General features: G+C 38.1%; 1 protein-coding gene across 2 annotated transcripts; it reads left to right on the forward strand.

Annotated features, from left to right (window-relative positions):
- The first annotated feature begins 3,664 nt into the window (after nt 1–3,664).
- On the forward strand, nt 3,665–18,263 carry ranbp3b (RAN binding protein 3b). 2 transcript variants are annotated; one of them, XM_020929152.2, is made up of 17 exons: nt 3,665–3,781; nt 5,840–5,898; nt 6,515–6,551; nt 6,715–6,792; nt 6,882–6,953; nt 7,989–8,054; nt 8,816–8,908; nt 9,035–9,138; nt 10,106–10,222; nt 11,548–11,648; nt 11,747–11,822; nt 12,365–12,461; nt 13,920–14,044; nt 14,875–14,995; nt 15,720–15,862; nt 16,499–16,688; nt 17,115–18,263. In XM_020929152.2, the coding sequence occupies exons 1-17, from the start codon at nt 3,760–3,762 to the stop codon at nt 17,156–17,158; spliced, it is 1,545 nt and encodes a 514-aa protein (XP_020784811.1). In that variant the 5' UTR covers nt 3,665–3,759; the 3' UTR covers nt 17,159–18,263. The 2 variants fall into 2 exon arrangements, with proteins under 2 accessions (XP_020784811.1, XP_055007823.1); XM_055151848.1 differs by lacking the exon at nt 8,816–8,908.
- Nucleotides 18,264–20,813: the final 2,550 nt, after the last annotated feature.

The following is a 20,813-nucleotide window of genomic DNA, read 5'->3' on the forward strand; positions in this document are numbered from 1 at the left end:
TCCAAATATTTCTAGTGAAAGTGTATGGAGTTTAAAAACACAGTGAGGCACTTCCTTTATTACCACATGACATCACAAGGTGTAATAGAGTTTCTTCTGTTTGAGAGAGGAACTTGGCCTTAATTTGTAGGTTTTGTGTGTTAAATGTGTGAATGAAAAAACAAAACTCGAGGCATGTTTGTGATGAGGAAACATTATAACATAGATCAGCAAATAGCGTAATATGAGTAATATGCTATAAAATATAAAATCTCACAAGAAAGCTGTTCATGAAGTTAATTGGAACACTGACTCATGTTAGCAGCTTTGTAACACAGGAGTTGAACTATTTGGGGTAATTTTGCCCGTAGCCCTCGGGGTGCACTCTAGAGTCGAGACGGTTTAAAAGTGGCAGTTGACTGAGAAATGTTTAATCATCACTTCTGTTGAAAGACAGTGTTTGGCAGCAGAAGTTCAAATGCATATTGTTTATTAACTCTTACTCGCTATTATATGATAATATACATTTAGATTACATAATTGGAAATACCCGATGGATGGGAAACATTAAATTTTTTTTTTATTGCCCATATCAAACTCTTATCAGTGTTCATTGATCACTGACAGAAATAAGAGCTTTGACACTGCACCGCTGGCAACATTGTGCTGGAAAAAAGTACCTGCTTTAGTTTTTCCAAGACAGGGACTTTTTCATGTATGGAAAAATCCAATGTGCAAGTTTCCCTTCTCATCTATTTTTGTACTATTATTTGACCCTTGGGTTTTATTGCATGGGACAGTAAGTGTGAAATGGGGGCGAAGAATGATGGTTCAGAAATTTGCCAGAGCTGGGGAATGTTACAACACCACAGTATGGCCTTGCACAGAGGTAAACTGCATCTTAATCGCTTTCTGAATAGATGGAGAGGATTTCTGCTAACACTTGCTTGACTGCTGCTTTTGAGATTTAACATATGCACGGACAGAGTTGAAAGGTAATAAATATTATATCCACACATCTTTAGGCAAAAATCAGCCCACTATCATTCAAACTGGCATAAGGCCTTGTGTACTGAACTGCTCATTTTTACATTTTAGCTGATTTTGCAACAATCACTTATGTTTTATCTCCAATGCTTTAGAAATCCAATCTTATATAACTCCACTTAATGGACTTTTCATATGAAATTTGATCACTGGCATCAAAGATTTCTCCTTAAGTGTCAAACATTGTATTTACCCAATGCCTTTTCTTGTGACAGATATTAATGGCTGAACATCTGATAGTACAGTTTTGTGTTTGTTTTTTGTTAACATGCCCAGACTCACTCCGAAACGCTTCACTACAGCTTACCCTTATCCCATTACCCTGTTTACCTCTAAAGCACTTACTATGAACAATTCTTATCAGCAGCCACTTTACTAATTTGGCTAGTTTTATTTATTTATATTTGCAGTTTCACCTGTGTGGTTCTAATTACACCAAAACAATCAACTTGCCGTAAAGAAGCTGTTATAAAAGTATGAAGTTGGCAGCAGTTCCCTCTATTACTGGTTGTGGGTGCTGAATTTGAAGGATTAGTGCCAATGAGCTGTCAAAAGATGATGGTCTAATGCCAGAGTTTCTTGGACCGCAGCTGTGGGATGATACACTTTGTTGCATGGTACATTCCTTTTGGACAAAGTGATATGTTTGTGCCATTTGACGTACCAAGAAAGAATAGCTCATTCATTTATCACTAATGCGAAACTTAACTTTGGCAGGCTTGGGATTTGGTGAGAGCTAAAGATGAGGACACAAAAGTTACACTTAATTACACTTGAATGACACTTGACACTTGAATAGTTGCCAGATAATGTAAAGTGTTCGTTCATGGAAGATTGTTTTATCTTGGCCATAGCATGTAACATCCCCTTTTCACTGTATTTAAAAGAATACCGACAGACTTTTTTATATGGTTATAAATGGTAAAAGCTAACACCCACATGACTCATTGGAGATGGAAAACAAGGTCATGCTTTCTGAAAGATTTTTAGGTCATGCGTTATATGTTATTTTGGTACCTTAATAATCACCCTAAAGCACGTGGCCTTGTGTTGTGTATGTTTTCTTATCATTTTATTTTACACTTTTAATATAATAATAACAATAAAGCAATTTTGGAAGTGGATAAGAGTCACAAAACCTATAGGGTTAAAACGCAAAGCACAAAGATGAACAGGTGATTGAAAGTACTGTCTTATCTGATCTGTCTGTATGTCATTGTGTAGACTGTCTTTTGGAGATTGTCCACGCTTCACTGCCAACCTGAAATATAGACACATGAGAAAAGCCATTACGCATTCAAACCATGAGAAATGTAATCAGAGCATTGCGATCATATGGGTGCATGTTATACCCTACAGTTGTTGTAGAATAATATATTTTCAAATTTAATTGGTGAAACTGGGGGGGCCTAAATAAACCGGTTTAAATAAATATAATAAATAAACAATATATTTTGCCTGGTTTTATACTTTTCAGTTGCCATTATCCAAAGGCCTGGCCAGCCAAAACCATACACATTTGCAGAAGTGCAGTAAAAGTAGAAATGGGCAGGCTCACAGCTCATCACGACAAAGAAATTAGGTTATCAGTTTCTAAAGTGATTACGACATTGAAGGAAGAGTCATTTAATTTATTAATGTTTACTATCATAGACATTTTGGCTTGGTGCTAAATATTAAATTATATGCTACTTATATAAGTAGTTTACCTTGGCAAACTATCAATGCTGGTACTCCAAGGGAGAGAAACTAACATGGTCCTGGCATTGGCAAATATCACCTGACAAATGAGATCTTTCTGTAACAAACAGTAAAAACACAAGCAGTGGCTTGTTTGAGAAGTGCCTTAGGGGAATTTTAAGGTTCATTGTAACAAGGAAAGAAATATCTACAATTGTGCAATAAACATTCAGGAGGTATTTTCCATTATATGCACGTATGTTATCATATCATGTGTCTTTGAAGAAACAGCAATTGATCAGCTTGAGATAAACCTGTTAACTAAGGGAGGCGTACAAGTTATGTGGTCAATCATTTACTTGCCTTATTCATATGCGTCATATAGGTGTTGTAGCGCCATCTAGTGGTGGTTAATAGTTTGTGCCTGCTGGTTCATTTTCACCAGAAGTTTCCTTTTGTCCACACATTTGATAGGCCTACTGTTGCCCTATTATACAAAAAAAATAAAAATAAAAAAATAAAAAAAAATCAAGACAGCTGAATTACTATTTGGTTAAATACTGTTGTATGTACTTGAGTGTATATGCAGTAAAAATGGGATGTAGTCAAACTAGAAAATAACTAGAAAATAATTAATTCTGACAAGATTTTTCAATTTACGCAAAGCCAGTTATTGAGTTTGAGTTAGTTAACTCTTAAGATTAAGTCACATTATCTATTTAGCATAGTAAAAAAGGTGCGTCTTCATCTTGCAAAAACAAATTGAAGAAAAACTTTTGTCAGGAGTTCTGTAACCAAAGACTTCAGTGACCAGTTTAGACAACATAGCCGCAAAGGAGCGTAGTTTGGACTATTTTACATTTTAGGTATCTTTAGTGGTCATTGTCAAGGGTTTTGTTGCTGCAGAGTGCACGATCACACGCACAGGCCACGGGGTCGAGTGGAGTTTGTAAACGGAGGCAATGTGCTCCTGTGCGGCTGAAAACAGTGCGCTCCTCCGGCTGCATTATCTGACTGCGCGGTGGGTTGTGGGTGTGTGAGCGTCGAAGTAAAATGGCGGACTTGGCAAACGAAGGTGAGTAAGTGGCAGCGTGAGAAAAACAATACCAGCGTCCTGCCGTGTTAATCCGTGCTTTTACCGTGACCGCATGATAGATAACACATCAGCAACGCCATTCCCACGCCTTAGATGTTAACTTTAGCTTAATTTTGGCGTCAGGGCTTCCACAGTGCCACAGCGTTAGCAGGCAGGCTAATGTGGCTAGCAGCTCGGATCTGTGTAATATCTGGAATGCTCTGAACGCCCTCGGACATTGGCTTACATTTTAATGCTACATTAGCTCTTAGCACCCGGCTATTTATAGTCACTGTCTTTTGCTATATGTGGTAATATTACAACTTTATGAATGTACAATTAAGCACGCGTAACATCCATTGCAATGTAACTTAATACAATAGAGCTGGTCGGACAGTGCAATAATGGCTCATGTAGAAATGTACAGAATGCAATGTAAAATGTTTTCAGATGGGTCCCACTTTACGTACATTTAGGCGCGTAGCAAAAAGACGTCAGCTAAGCGACTGTTGTGGTTTTACGAAGTGCTCGTGTTGTTTCTTTGTCTCATCTCCTCTCCATTTGACTGCTTATGCGTTTGTTACTGTATTCAGACATGTTAGTAAATGTCTGACAGTGATGATGCCCCGCAGGGGATGTAGAGCGCACAGGCAGCCAAACACTGTAGCCTTTAGCTTAGCCATAAGAGCAGCCGGTGGCGCCGTCTATTTGCTGGAGCGGGTCAGATGGTGCAGATACTCACTGGTTGACATAAAGCCGGGAACCGCTATGTGCTGGATGGATAAGCACGTACCTGGTAATGCGCGTTAACTAGTTAAAACTGGAAAATAAACGATAGGATGAGATGCATTCAGTAAAACAAGTGCAGGTTTAATATAGGTCACGTAATGGTTTTGGTATTAACACGTTCATCAATGCACCAGCGCGTTGCCTATTATAAGGATTGATGTTTGGTGATGCTCATACACTTATTTTGCATGTTTTATTAGCGTCTGGCATTGAGCACAACTTCGTCATGTCAAAATGAGCACAAAAGCCACCCATTTGATTCACCCTTGTTGCAAAAAAAAAAAAAAAACGAACAAAACGCCCAGATTCAATGCACAGACAGCATTTATAAAACAATCAGTGCATGCTGCATGAAAACATGGAACAGAAATCCCGTAACATTGCAAAGAGAGACGTGTCCTCTGTCTGCTCCTTAAGGATTATACACCGCACACAGAGGTGACGGTCTGACGTTGGTGACCCGAGCAGACAGAGCGCGCTACCTGCGATTAGCGTCTGCGCCAGTTTGTTGTGACGCTCGTTTAAAGCCGAGCCAAGCTATACTGGGCAGGAGATATGTGCTATTATTATTATGAACCAAGGGCACTTCAGAGCAGCCCGCGCTCTTCAGCTTCTTTGTTTGAATGGCAAATGAAAAGGATGCATAAATGGCATGGACATGGCAAGTAAACCGTGATAAGAGATTTCAAAGTGTGATATATTGGTACAGAAAAATATGTTTAACAGTAATATTGAAACTACTGGTGCCGCTGACGTAATAACCATAAACTCTGATATCCAGTAAACCCTTTGTAAATATCGTTAAAACATGAGCTGTGAAGAAATGGTGCAATTAAACCCTTCTACTTTGTATCTATAATTATTCATATAAGCCTACTTATTCAACATTTGTAATAAAAAATAACCATCAGCGCAAAAAACTGCACACAATAACTAGACATGTCCTCAAGACATATTGTTCCAGGTTTATAGTAATTGTTATCCTATCTGAAATACTAGGGCTCAACAGGCTACATAGATTTTACCTTTTCTCGAAGACATGCCTACAGTGTCTTGTTTGTTTGTTTCCCCTGTCAGGACGAGAATGCAAAACAATGCAAGTGTAATGTTTTGCATGAAACTTGGTGAAGTGTGGATTAGTACAGGACTATTTGATTTGTGGCTGTAGTGCTGCTTCCTACTGTACATCAGCTGTGTTTCCTTGAGCATTGTGTAGTTAATCCCTCATGACTTATGTGTAGGTGACGAGGCTATATTTTTTCTTGACAGACAAGCCTGCCATAGCACCTCCTGTGTTTGTGTTTCAAAAAGAAAAAACGGCACAGAAGGTAAGTCCTGCCATGCATTTTAGGGCCTAATAGTTTTCAGTAAGGATGCAACAATACTAGAATGCATTGATCCAGCTTTTCAGTTCAGATTTTCAATACTATATACTATATATTAGGAAGCCAGTATCTGATCCAGTAAATCTTTCAGGATCAGCGCCAATATCCTAATCCAGTGTCAGATTGGTGCATCCCAAACTCAGTATAATATCTAATTGTTCAGTCAGTCTAATTGTACAACACATTACATCTCATATGGCTGATGAATACGCACTTGGGTTACAATCAGATGCATTAAGAAAGCATCTCCCTAAAGACTTCTTCTTTTCTATATTGGAACAGAGAATTGCAGAGTGCACAGTTCAATAAAATGTGATGTTTAATGGCAATTAGCATATAACTAATAGAGGAAATATTTGTTTCTGTTCTTCTACAGCCTAAAATCATATTCTTACCTATGTATGGAGATGCATATCAAATGTTGTTGCTTCACTACTATTCACATTATTTTTCTGTCTTTACAACTGAGTAGATGCATTCATTTTGTTGTGAATGTAATGAAAACCAACTTCTGTATTCTTGTTCAATTAGTTCTTGACTTTCATCATTTCCTTTGCAGCGATCAGCAGATGGCTCCAGTGCGGAAGACGGAGAAGGTACAGTTCATCTCTTTATTGTCATACATGGAGAGACCCTTCAGTTCAGAGTCTGAAATAAAGTCAAATTGGAAAATGCAAATTGAATAGCATTTTCTTGTGTGTTCTGTTTTCTTTTCTTTTGTCCATATTCCTATTTGACGCTGTGTTGTTTGTGTTTCAGACTCGGACAAAGATGAAGGAAACTATTGCCCTCCAGTGAAAAGGGACAGGACCTCTTCGTTCCCGCCTCCACACTCTGGTGAGGACACACGCAGGGCCGCTGTTGTGTGGCTGTGCTTTAAACCTCCATTTGTATGCTGAACGCACTGTCCCTCTCCTACTTTGCAGTTTCCAAGAACAATGTATTCATGCCCTCGAGTTTCAGCCAGTCCCCAACCGGCAACTCTGACTCTGAGCCAGGTAAGCGGCCTGGGACCCTCACATCTGTGGACACTCTTTTCACTGCTGTCTTATCTTTAATACTGCTTTGAATGCAATTAAATTACCTTAGCATATATTTATTACAAGTAATAGAAATATGATGCTATTTCAACACAAAGATAAGAATTTAAGTATAATATACTTTGATTCTGACTTAAATTAGTTTGTGTTTGTACTCCTTAGTGAACATAATCCCTAAAATTATGCCTAAAATGTCTAACAGTTTACCATAACCATACTCATGATTAGGAGAATGAATTTGTAAATACTGAAAACAGGTGTTTCTGGTTTAACTTTGTTTTTGTTTTAACTACTAGTTTCCTCTTGTGTAAAAATGCAAAACAGATGTAACAGAGAATGTTACACAGAAGTGACTATAGATGACCTGAAACAATACTATCACTATATGAAGACTGCTCTGGGTTTTATTGCCTTTGTAAGAAATATGTCACAGATCTTCCGCAGTGGCAGTTGAAGCATTAGAAATGACTTGAGACATTTGAACCTGGAGAGACTCAGACACAAAGAGAAAGTATTAATAGTTTTATTGAATGAGTTAGCTTTGGTGTTCAGACCCCTGCAGAAGACAATTTGATGAAGGGCGTGTTCGATTATGTGACAGTTAGATTTTTTTCCCCTTGTGGGCTGGACACTGGAGGTGGTAGAGATGAGGCCAAGGAGAGTGCAGGGACAATGAGAGGATGAGGAAAGTGAAGGGGATGGTGAGGGGGTGCTGGGGAGGAGGTGGAGAGCAGCACAGACCAAAGCAGCCGTGTATCTTCAATGGGGATTTAAATTGGGCAGACTGGGCTCTGATTAGACAGGAGGAGGTGTAGCAAGTGCAGGAGCAGGTAAACTCTGGACAAGTGGTAGACGGGAGCAAAGTTAGATCTTATAGGCTTTACAATATCTCTTTTTCTATCTGTATCTCTATTTTTTGGATTTGTTCCATTTCTCATTCTCGTTACCCCTCTCTCCCTCCCTCTCTCTCACTCTCTTGCTCTGTGCCTCCAGAGGAAAAACCAACAGGGTTCAGACTGAAGCCACCAACCCTCATACACGGACAAGCCCCCAGTTCAGGTACATCAGCTGTGCGGTCATGATGCTCATTTGAAAAATATTAAATCTTTTGAATGGGGGAAGGTCCACACAAAATCCTTCAAATCAGGAAGGAATCATTTGCCTGAAACCCATGGATACACCACCTGCGGCCATTGGATCTAGTCCTGATGTAAACTGCTCAAACACCAGAACTCTCCCATTCTTTACTGTCAGCTGTGGTACTGACATTTATACAATAATAAATTACATCCTAAAAATGTAAATTAGATTTTGTTGCAGCTAGGCCTGTCATGATAACACATTTTTAAGTCCATTGCTACAGAGATATACAGTACTGCTATAAACAATAATATTGAAACTACTTTTTGCCATTGACATAAAGCAAGATAATAGCAGTAAACTTATTTTCAACAAAGTATTATTAAAAAGCCTGAGCTGCAACAAATAAATGTCAGAATGAACCTGTACTTATCCATTTAGTTATTCTTCCCTCTACAGCTCAAATCTTATATTACATTAAAATGGCTAAAAGTTCCCCACTATTGCAAAGAAAACGTACCCACAATAAATACTGGGCCCCAAAATATATTGTTCTAGCTTGTATATATTGAACGATAAGTTAATATTGTAATTATACTTGCAGCGAGTATATGTAAGATATAGCACAAATATAATGGCCTCTATGATGACCACCCCGCATTGCCACATTGCATGGCATTACTTAGTGAACAGTTTGCGTGAACGAGCACTTGACTGAGCTGTGAGTGGCTGTGTTGCAGGAGTCCCGAGTCAGAAACCCAAGGAGCAGCAGCGTAGTGTGCTCCGTCCTGCAGTTCTCCAGGCCCCACCCTCCAAATCACACATAGACTCAAGTACGACTTTCGTCTGTCCACATGTAGCCCATATATGAATTCACTTTTTAAAATAAAACGTTCTGATCTATTCACTTTTAACACTGTGCCTACTGAAGCTAATGAATGTTGCTTGGCTCTCTTTAGATTCTAGTTGTGGAACAAATGGAGTAAAAAAGTCTGAGGAGGCATCGGCAACATCTCTCTTCTTGAACAACACAGAGCACTTAGGCGGTCAGACCAAGTCACTGGTGAGAACTCTCAGTCACAAGATGGATGTGCAATGCATGTTAAAGCACTGGGCTTCTCTATGTAATAGTCTTGTATTTCATTCAAAACGGCATTAACAGTATCATTGTCTGAATGTTCCAAGTTGTATTACTGTGGGTTTCAGAATGATGGAAGGTTAGGACCGTTGTAATAAACAATTCAAAATAAAATGCATCCTTTGAATGGTTCACCTTCCTCCAAATTGTGACACCATGTAACGGAAAGCTGAAACCCACAAATACTTGTGACGGTTAGAAATGGTGTGGTTACAAAACTGAAATTTCAAACTTAATGAAAGTAAAGTAAAGGTTTTATACTCCATACAAATTTTGATACCCCAGTGACAAACAACTAGACAGTAGACTAGTTCTGATAGACCATTCTAAAACTATTCAGGAAGGAAAATATTTAGTTAGTTTTACATTTTTCAGCATCAATACATGTTAACATTAGCATTTGGTTCTTCTGTTTACAACTATTAATTGGAATGAGACATTTTTACACTTTCTCAAGTTGTTTAAATTTTGGTTTTGGTTACAAGAATTTAAAAAATACAATCATTATTGAAATATGTACCATGATATTTCAAACTAAGTATTAGTTTCAATTCTTTTAATTGCTGGGTTGTCAAAAATCTGGAAAATCATATGTTAATCGATACTAAAACTAATAATTTTAAATTAATGTTGAAAATGACATTATATTGTCCAAATAAAAAGAGTCTGACATTTTAGTATCATAATAACATTATTTAATTGTAGCATGCTTGCTCAGTATTTGTTTATGAGGAAGCGTCATTCATTGCAAGTTGATTGTGTTTGAAATCATTGCTTTCAAACACAGGAAGCTGCCAAATATCACAGTTTTATTTTTACAAGCACATTAGATACAAGCTGCTGCTGTGAGCTGTTGTGTGCTGTTTATGACCGAATCTGGTTTCATTTCCAGAAACATGAAAACGAGGAAGACGGAGCGAGTAGTAACAAAGAGGGGGGCGGAGCCGACAAGAGTTCAGATGTAGCAATATCTTTTGTGTTCGGTCAAAATATCAAAGACAGAGCTAAGGTACGTGGATTTGTCTATTTTTTACTTCGCTGTGGTGATGGATTTTACCAAAAGTCTCACAATACACTTCATGATATGTATTATGATAAAGCCCAGGTTCGAGCAGAAAAAGACTGAATGTTCTGACTGTTTTTCCACCAATCTTTGCAACACCCTCTGCATGGTTACATGAATGGTCAAGGTGTAGCTCCCAAATTATTCCTGTTATGTCACAATAGCAAATTTGAGTTCATCATATAAATCTTTTTCATTTGTTGATTTATTTTTTGCCCTTTGGATTAACTATTTTTAGAACAATCATTTCTGCAGTTTAATCTCATTTTAGACCTGATTTAGTCTAATCTAAGTGCTCAGAAAGGCAAATATTATCTTAGTTGATACTTGGTGCAGTACAGTTAATGATATAAACAGATAAAAAGGCCATGTGCATGTTTGTTTTCTATTTACTGAAGCTCAAAATGACTTCATTTTTGCTTCTAAAATTCTGCTCTATTATTATTTAAGTTTTTTATATCACACACATTAATATTCTCACAAGTATTCATAAACCAAATAATCCTGACTCTATTCTTGTTTACACATTTAAAGGGCCTATTTTTTATTTATGTTATGCTGTTGTTTCCTCATCATGAGCATTAACTGAAGTTGTGTTTTGTTTCATTCACACGTTCATGAACACATACGACCCCTGTATACTATTTATTCTCTCAAACAGAAACCACTCTGTTCCTCCTTGTGATGTCATGTACCAGCATATATTACACTTTATTGACAATCTTAATTGTACAAAAGGTAAAGCATAAATATTCAAACATAAAAGCAGCAACTTTCTTATTCTGTAGTACTGAAGAATAATTTGGTTCAGTGGAGGCAAAAATAGCGGTTAATCTTAAAACTATCTTTTAATCACAAGGTGAAATGGAATCTTTTTGAGTTTTTAGGATGCCGACAGCCTAATAAACCAGGATTACTCAAATGACTCAATGTGTGAAGGATATAAACCAAAACTGTTTTATTGTTGTGTTTTTTTTAGGTAGCTGCATTCTAACATGGTATAAAGTGTCAGTTATGCAATATAGGACCTTTTATACACTGTCCTATTTTATTGTCTGCTGTTCTTTATGTAGTCATTGTGTTTTACTGCTGGTGTTTTAGTTAAAAGGGCTCATATATTCCTTTGCTATCTTGCTTTGAGTGAATCAGTAATTAATGTTGACTTATTTGTGTCAGTGTTTTTTTTTCACTTGTCTCTGATTATGTAACTTTTCTGTGTGTTGTATAAAAGCATCAAAAATTCACCTCACCTCTTTCACTTCTCCCTGCAGCTTGAAGAAAACAGTACAGATGACAAGTCAAAGGATAGCACTTCATCGGACTCTCAATCAGAGAGCACTAATTATTTTTTACAGTACATCTCTACCCCAAGGTAATACACGGCCGAAATAGTGCCCTCCATTTTCCGAGTATTTTTAGCAAGTCTCCGCACAGATCCCTTTGAGTAACGTCTCTTCCTTTGCTTCCCAGTTCAAAAAACGCTGCAAACAGTACAGACGGTGGTGCGAAATTCGTTTTTGGGCAGAACATGTCTGATCGAGTTTTGGTGAGTGAAAATCAGCAGAACGAATGGGTTTATATTGACTTTATGTCTTTTTGTGTGAGTGAGTAGGTATTTATCACATGTATACGCACTTAATTCATGGGTACCAGCCTTCCTCATGGGCACAAAATGGGCTCCTCCAACTACAAGAATACCATAGTTTATGCAACTTTACTACAGTTATTCAACAACTCACCCTCATGTAATGGAAAACCTTGTGTTATGTTAAAGCTACCATTTTAATTTTTGCACTATATCTCTTTACCCCACCTACATAGTCAAGATATAGTTAATATTTGCTGTACTTTTTTCGTGTACATATAAAAATCTGAATATTGGACATGTACATTGTTACTTTATTTCTTTTTTACTTGAATTCATTGCTGTATTTTACATCCTTAATTATTCAACAACATGGGTAAGGTTAGGATTAGGGTTTAGGCAAATAGTAAATGTGGTTAAGGTTTAGATTGGTCTCCATGAAATTAATGTAAGTCAATGTAATGTTAGACATGTAAACTCAATGCCTGTCTGTGTGTTTCTAGAGTCCACCAAAAGGAGAGTTGGCAGCTGAAGAGACAAAAGAGGCTCCGGAAGTTTCCCCTTCAGAGCCGTCGTCACAGGAAAACACACCAGAGAAGGGTAACCACACACAAGCACTGATGGTTTTAAACTATGCTAACTCTGGTTTTTCACTGTTGATTTGTATTAAATATTGACTTGATTTGGTATCATAACAATTTTCTGTATGAGTTGAGGTGTGGATTGGCTGAAAGAAGCCTCCCTGTTCCTAGTCTGCTTCCCTTCTCTTGTCAGTCAAGAGCCATTCCAGATTTGAGAGCACTATTATAAATTTGTCTGGGATCCAGAATACACACTTCAATACTTTGCAAAATTGTGAGTCTGGTCACTAATGAATTTCCCTATTATTAGATAGTCGTCATTGACAGCTGGATTAGCTAATCAGAAACACACATGGTCCACCCGTATAAAAAAAAAAAAAAAAAAAGGCTGCTAGAGCTTACAAGAAAAAAGACAGTGAAAAAAAAAACTCTGCAAAAAACTGTTAATCTGAGATGAGAGAAATTGCATGTCATTTATAAATGACAGATGAACAATGAGTGCCTTTGTTTCATATACGTTACTGTTAAAAAACAAATCTGATTGCACAGTCGCATTAGGTCAGACTCGAGATGTGACAAGGGGACTAGACTGATTTCAGTCTGTATAAAAATAATCAAGCCCGATCACTCTGTATTTGCCAGGAAATGGTCATATATGGTATTCCTCGCTTCTGTTTTCTGTATTCTGTTAAATTTCTTTAAGACTATTCTGAGTCTCAATGAGTTTGTCTTTCCAGTGCCTTGGTGACTGTAGAAATGTGTAAAATGTGTCATTTTAGTGAAGACGGTCCAGCTGTGATGAAGCCCCAAGGGAACGCTGATTATTTTGGTTCATATGTTTAGAAAGATGGAAGTCTGCAAACCATTAGCACGTTGCAATAAGAACAGATGCTTTGAAAATTGCTTGAAATTATAACGAACAATGACTATGATTATGAACTCATTGATACAGGTAAATTGTTAAACTTAATTGAGCTTCTGTTCATTTGCGACTCGAAGCAATGGCTTGATGCTGGTTCTAATTTAGCCATGACTGTATTATGAAGAACTTCTCCCCTTAAAATACTTGGAGTTCCAGTTGCGTTCAGAGTGTGTTTTGAGATATGGAAGTTTGGTATTCAAATGAGCTCAGCTGATAAGTGGAGAGGTTTGTTTCAGATAAGAATCCTAAAATACAAATTTGCAATCAAACAAGAACTTGGCTGCTATTGGACAGCTGAAAACCAGATGTTGTGCAGCCATGAATGCAAATAGAGTGTTAGAAGTTATCCTGCCACTTCATACTGGCTTTAACATGTCTTCAGTGTATTTATGGGGGCTTTACTCTTGATTTAGTTTAAAATTGATTTCAAGTATTGCTCTGTTCAACTATAAAAAGGTTGTAATGTCAAAATATAATGTTCTGTTGCACTTAAATGTGGTTTAATATGATGATTGAAAAGCTAAGATCTGATCGGTCCTTGTGTGATGTGTGCAGCCAACAACGCATCGGAATCGTTGGAGGAATCTGCAGCAGCGTACACCAAAGCCACAGCCAAGAAGTGCATCTTAGAGAAAGTGGAGGTCAAGACCGGAGAGGAATCAGAAAGCAATGTTTTACAGGTAAATATTGCTTTTTAGAGATGGGACAAGATCTCATGCCACCAGATTTCACGAGACAGAATTGACACACAAGAGCAGAGGAGTAATTCTACGAGGCCAGATAAATGGCTATGATGGGTTATTCAAGCTCAAACCCCAGATCACAAAGGCAGCTCACTTCAGCATGATTGGATCACTATAGTAACGGGCAGCAGAGCTAGCCTGGTCTGAAGCTGGTTAAGCTCTCTAGTTAAGACTTAGATCAGATCTGTCTCTTTTGAACAAGTTTATCTGCACATATTATTGCTCAGGGCTGTATTCTGAGTGTGTGGGCAGTGGCTGTGGGCTGTGATAAACCCTCTATCACATGGAATCACTTTGAAATAGGTGTGTGCAGATGGCGATTTCAACTCACTGAGACTCAAGGCTCAGCATTTGTCAGAAGTCGCACTCTTATACACAGCCCTTCAGTCCTATCCTAAGTTTCTGGAAATTACACTAAACCTGTTAAAATGTGCAAAGAAGTAGATTCATCTGATGGATTAAAGCCTGGCTATGTCCAGTTTTGTGGACCAGTTTTGTTGTTCACCCCTTTTGAGGGTTAAATTTCTTGAATCTAGTTCCAAAAAGCAAATATTAAATAGAGTAAATAAAAAGGCCAAAATTGTCAATTGAATCGCACTGTTTATTTATCATAAATATCAAAATTTCCCTTTATCTCAAAGATTTAGTTTTTATTGTTTGAAGAAAATAGTTTTTAATCATTGTGATTACAACATGAACACTGCTCTTCATTCAGATTTGTGTTGATCATCTATAAAGGATTAATTTGTCCCACCTCTCCTCCCCAGATGCAGTGCAAGTTATATGTGTTTGAGAAGACGGCCCAGACGTGGATAGAGCGAGGGAGAGGGTTACTGCGGCTCAATGACATGGCATCAACGGAAGATGGCGCGTTACAGTCACGTCTCGGTGAGCACTCCCGCAATGCAAAACATTATTCAGTCTTGTCTTGTAGATTTGAGTGATTTTCAATTTGATTCAGATTTCTGAGGGAACAATGAAGTGTCCTTTAACCTTACTTTTGTCAAAGAAAAAGGGCTTTCAATTTGAATTTCCTGTGCATAAATGATAGATTCCTCCAAAGTCAGACCTCCAAACCACATGCTTTTACAGACCTTTCATTTACAAAGACTCAAGCTGATCAGTGACTGTTAGAAACGACTGAATCTCAGTGTTGATTAAAAATGTGTTTAACTCCACAGCTCCACATGCAGTTTTCTTACTTTCACAAAATCCACATGTGACACATGGAGAAGCAGCATCACTATAGCAACAACACATCATCCTTAGGACATCTCTAACCTGTCTCAAGTTCCTCATTAGTGGGTGAACAGTCAAACGCTTGGTGTATTCTGTCACCAAATTATTTCTGAGGGCTTTTCAAAAGCTAATTCGAGCATAGAATATCTAGCCTTGTAGTCTGTTTCAGTGTAACTACACAGGGATGTTGTGTTAATATTGATTATCCATTGAACTCTGAATGATCCATTTGGACTCTTGCAATAGCAATTTAAAAGAAATACCTTTCATAAGCTAAAGAATGTTTCGTATAACAGGAAGCTGAAACTCATGAATATGTGCAGACATTGTTGAAAATACACTTATTATTCATACTTCTCCTATATCCCTGCAGTGATGAGGACACAGGGCAGTCTGCGGCTCATCCTGAACACAAAGCTGTGGGCGCAGATGCAGGTGGACAAGGCCAGTGAAAAGAGCGTCCGAATCACTGCCATGGACACAGAGGACCAGGGAGTCAAGGTCTTCCTAATATCGGTAAGTGCTGCTTCACCAGTGTCTACCATACTCTGTTAAACACATACTGTAGACTAGACATTAAGTGCATTTGCAGTGGGTCTTGAGCTGTACTCTCATTGAACACTAGAGGGAGCCATTTAACAATGTTTTGTTTGTCAAACATATTTGGACATCTATTCTCACAGTTGTTCAATGGATAATAATTATCTATTCAATCAAAGTGCAAATGTGTTATAGTTCGACAGGGTTTAACCAATCTATCTACTATTATTCATTTGAGAATAAAACTGTTTTATTTAAAGGTGCTGCATGTAGCTTTGGTGGTGCAGAGTCCGCTCTTTGAGCCTGTAATGTTCCACAGTATGACAATGAATTCATCTATCTCCATGGAGACTAGCAGGTGAAGCCACCTGACCAAAATACTTCACTTTCTCTGAAGTTGTGGACCTTCTCACAGCAAGAAAGCGTGTTTTTCCCAATATATTCACTGCAATAAAAACACACAATAGTTCAGTGCCCTACTGTGAAACATTACAAGCAAAATGGTAACATCTCAATAGAGACAAGTAGGTGGCAGTGTAGTGTCTAGTGAGTCATTTCTAGTTGATTATACACAGTACTCAGTCTTGTGTACCTCTGCTCTTCTCCCTTCAGGGCAGCTCTAAAGACATCGGTCAACTGGCGGCGGCGCTGCATCACCGGATCCTGGCTCTGAAGAGCAAAGCAGAGCAGGAGCCTGAGGTTCCAGCTGTGACTGTCCCAGAGCCGGACATCCCTCAGTCCAACGAGGAAGACAGTGACGAGGAAGACTCCGCCAACGCAACAGCCTCCACCACGGCAACCAGTCAGTACCACTTTAACCTCTTAAGTGTTTCATATACAACAACTGTGTGGGGTTTAGCCTCTGTCATCGCACAGGTTTCTAATGCTAATGGAAATTATTTAAGTTTGTTTTTGAATGTAAGTACAAAAACACATTTCACTATATTTTTTTAACTCTCCTATACAGAAAACATTTTTTTTTGTACTAGCAGGTTTCGATTTTTCCCAATTTAAGAGGAAATAAATGTGTATCTCAATTTATGGGGTTCAGAAAATGTGCACTGTTGCCATAGCAATTATGAATTTAAAATGTATATCTTTTGAATGTTGAAATATTCATTGATTTCTAAACATATCAGATTCCTGTTACGTTTTTATGAATACATGTGTTTACTGAATGATTTTCGATGGATCAGAAGGATGTTCTGACACTTGTTTGTGTTGCCAGGTACTTCAGAGGGCGCAGAGGGCCAGGCAGCGGGGAGCACATAGCACCTCTGGGACAGCCTGTAACTGCTGCTGAGGAGGCATTTTACTGTTGGCATCTCCATGGACACCCCTTTGACCAACATGGGTCCCACAGACCAGTACTTTTGGATATTAGAAAACTAGCTCCAGGAATAACCCCTTTGTGCCGGAGTGTCTCACCCAACTTTGTGCAGTCCATCTTCTCTGCGTAACCTCTGGAGTCGTCTCTTCCCTCCCAAATGTTTCTGTTATTTTTTTCGGTTGTTTTTCCCGCTCTTTTCCTCCTCCTCCCCAATAGCAAAAATAAAGACTTCAAAGCTTTGGTTTGGGACTTTTCTGCTCATCATATTGATGAGTGTAAGGGTGTTTCCTCTACATTTTAAAGTATGGCACATGTTAAAGACTGCAGTTTCTACTTTGGGACCTTTTTACTCATTTGCCCGGAGCCTCTGGAGTCACCGTCCAGAGGAGTCATCATTGTATTCAACTAGTCCTCAGTCCGCTGTACCCCGCCCCAGCCCCACCCTCTGTGCATTTAGGTTTATGGCAAATGTAACTTATTTTTGCCATTTGTCATTTTCTCATCGAGGCATCAAAACATATGTGCTGTTTCTAATGGCTATAGCCGAGACCACTCAAGTTGTCATTAATAGCAGTTTCTTATATTTCCTATTGACCTATATTATAGTGAATAAAAGACTGAGACAATGCAGTTCTAATGTGAGTTAATGAGAACAAAAGGGCAGAGAGTCACCTCCGATTTTCTCTAAATTAATGTTTGTCAATCAATTTTTGTTTTGTTTTGTTTTTTTTTTACATTTTTTTTTTGTTTGTTTTTTTGTTTTTTATCAAGAAATAACTCATCAGTCTCCATTCTGCATGTAACTTTCTTTTTTCAGGGTTTATTGTGTTCATGCATATTTTTATTTGAAGTATAAAATCTTTTGTCCATTTTAGAATTGGAGAAATGTGTTGGAAATGAAGGCTTGACTTCATGTGTGGATAATTTGAGTGAAACTGTAACCTCCCTCTGAATCTCATGTACATTTGAATATATCATTTAATAGAGCACCATGTTTTCTCATCTCCCTCCGCTGCCCCCCTTTACAAAATAAACCATTTCGACTCATCCCTGACAATTTCCTTCTCGACAAATTCAAACTCATCAGACAAAAATGTACACGATTTTTCAACTGGAAGAGATGTGGATCCTGTGTCATATTTTGCCTATTGTAGCTTTATTCAGTGGTCTGTTGCACATCATTTTATTTTTATTTTCAGTTATAAAAAACAAGTCCCTCTGGATAAACTTAGGCTGTGTATACTCCCGTTTGAAGAACAGGGGGCAGTATCACACAAACCAAAAAGGAAAGGAAACATGACTGAAGGTGTTTTTGACTTCTGTAAAACTGTTTTTTATACTCTAATGTGACACTGCATTACAACCTGTTCCATGAGTGTTTGTCACTAAAAAGGACTTTGAAAAGTGCTAACACACACATACCACAAATTATTTTCATAACATTATAGAACGACTGTAATCAAGTGTCATGAATTGAACCTTACTGGCAAATTTCACTTCTAAGCAGGCCAAATATTCATAGAGATGCATTTGATAAAATAAAAAGTAAACCAGAGCGCTGTGGAACTACCTGGAAACAACATACTAGTATATCCAGGGTCCCCACGTTCATGGAAATCGTGGAAAAGTCATGGAATTTGAAAATGTCATTTTCCGGGCCTTTAAAAGGCTATTATGATTATTTCTGAACGTATGCGCCTTTTGTTTAAAAAAAAAAAAGACAGTAAATGCATTGACAGTATTTTGAATGTTAAAAAACTATAATACCAAACCATAAGGTGAGTGGAAAGGGTTAACATTTCATATTTAGCCCTAAATATAAAAGTATCTCAATTCTAAAAGGTCATAGAAAAGTTGAAATTTTGTCAGTGATAAAGAGCGGGAACCCTGTATATCCACTCATGTCACAACTCGTGTCGCATTTCCTTTGAGTGAATGCTACTGAAGTTGTTGGCATCTTAAATTTTCCACTGGCTAAACATGAGGTTTTCTATATACCGTAAGTGGTGAAGAATTCTACTGAAAAACATGCATCAATAAGCACAACATTTACCTGATTTAATGTAATTTGTCTGTTGGGGTTCCAAGTCAGTTGCTTCATTATTTTCAGGGGTATATTTTGGGGGGTCCTGGCCTTTGGGAACCTCTCCACTATGTCTCTTTTTGAGGGTTGGTCACCAGCTTGTTTTCATGGAGATGTTACTTTGTCTGGATTGTCAGTTTAACTTCGAACTTATCCATTTTGCATTGACACAACCACATTTGTGCATTCTTGATGTGAGCAGACTTGCTTGTTCACAGATCTGAACTGTAACTTAACCAAGTAGTGTCCATGATGGAAGCGTTTAATGCCATACTGTGGAACATATTAGCCAGGCTGGTGCCATCTCGTGCCTCCGCTTAATTTCATTTCTCTCCAGTGAGTAGGTCAGGAATCGGAACACACTAGACGGTTTGCCGGAACAAAGAGAATATTTGGTGACTTTTATCATGGGGAAAGACATTATTGCCCTTCTTCCTACGGGATTTGGGAAAAGCTTAATATACCAGTTAGCCCTGTTAGCGGTGCATTACATACGTCACGACCAAATAGCAACAATTGGTTAAATTATAAAAAATAACCGCATACCGTTGACCGAACGAATTTTAAAGTTGCGTGGTCAGACAGTTTCTACGAAGTGAAACCGGTTGATGAATCAGACTAGGAACATATCAGGTAACATGGTAACATCTCCATTGAGCAAAACATTAGGGACGTTTGGGTGACGCATTATAATTTGCCTTTACTTCATACTTTTTTGTGTTTAAGAACAACAGAGGACCAAGAGACAGGCTTTGTGGTCCTAATAGAATTCCTAAATTTGCATTAAAACCTATAAATAATTTCCTGATTTAGCCTTACAACTCATCCTCCATGTTTGGAATGCACAAGTTGGATCACACCTTCAGTCTGTTGTGTTTGACATCCCCAGCTCTGTTCAGGTATCTGCCCAAAATGTTTTACGATTTATGATTCACATTAGCCGCAAGGTCGTAAATATTGAATTTCAAACAGCCATCTTTCTCCCAATCGAACTTACCTGCACTCCCAAACTTCTTATCTGTCTCATCGTGCAGTGTCCATTCACTTTGTCAAACATTAAAAGGACAACATGTAACTTTTCTGGTGGGGGGGTCAAACATTTGCTTATTTCCAGAGAGTTGTCACAGCTTTTCCTGGAATGTTTTTACAGATGTCTTGGATGTTAAAAATACCTTAAAAACATGTATTTACTTTGAGTGGGGTCGCCTCTCCACAGATCTGAACAGTAACTTGGCCTGCTTGAGATAGATGAGTTTAATCTCGTACTGTGCAACAATTAAGAAAAGCAATAATAGTGTTTAAAAACAAGCCGTTAGTGGACTCTATTGGAAAAGTTATATAGCACGGATTTTAAAATCAAACCATACATCAAATCTAGGTATAACAGCGTTTAAAAAGTTTTCGAGTACAGATTTATTTCCCTTCACCTGATCCAATATCTTCACAGTCTGGTGCGCCGCAGACAGTTACATGCATTTTGCCACAGCTCACAGAAAGATGTTTATCAGTTTGAG

Source organism: Boleophthalmus pectinirostris, unplaced genomic scaffold (genome assembly GCF_026225935.1).
Source record: "Boleophthalmus pectinirostris isolate CB_2022bp ecotype Guang Dong unplaced genomic scaffold, ASM2622593v1 HiC_scaffold_16, whole genome shotgun sequence".
Classification (NCBI taxonomy): Eukaryota; Metazoa; Chordata; class Actinopteri; order Gobiiformes; family Gobiidae; genus Boleophthalmus; species Boleophthalmus pectinirostris.

Excerpts from the sequence above, each read along its gene's own strand:
- ranbp3b (XM_020929152.2), top strand. The coding sequence starts at position 3,760 with ATGGCGGACTTGGCAAACGAAG. Across the intron at positions 10,223-11,547 it reads ATATCAAAGACAGAGCTAAG|CTTGAAGAAAACAGTACAGA; the intron begins GTACGTGGATTT and ends TTCTCCCTGCAG. Across the intron at positions 14,996-15,719 it reads CGCGTTACAGTCACGTCTCG|TGATGAGGACACAGGGCAGT; the intron begins GTGAGCACTCCC and ends ATATCCCTGCAG.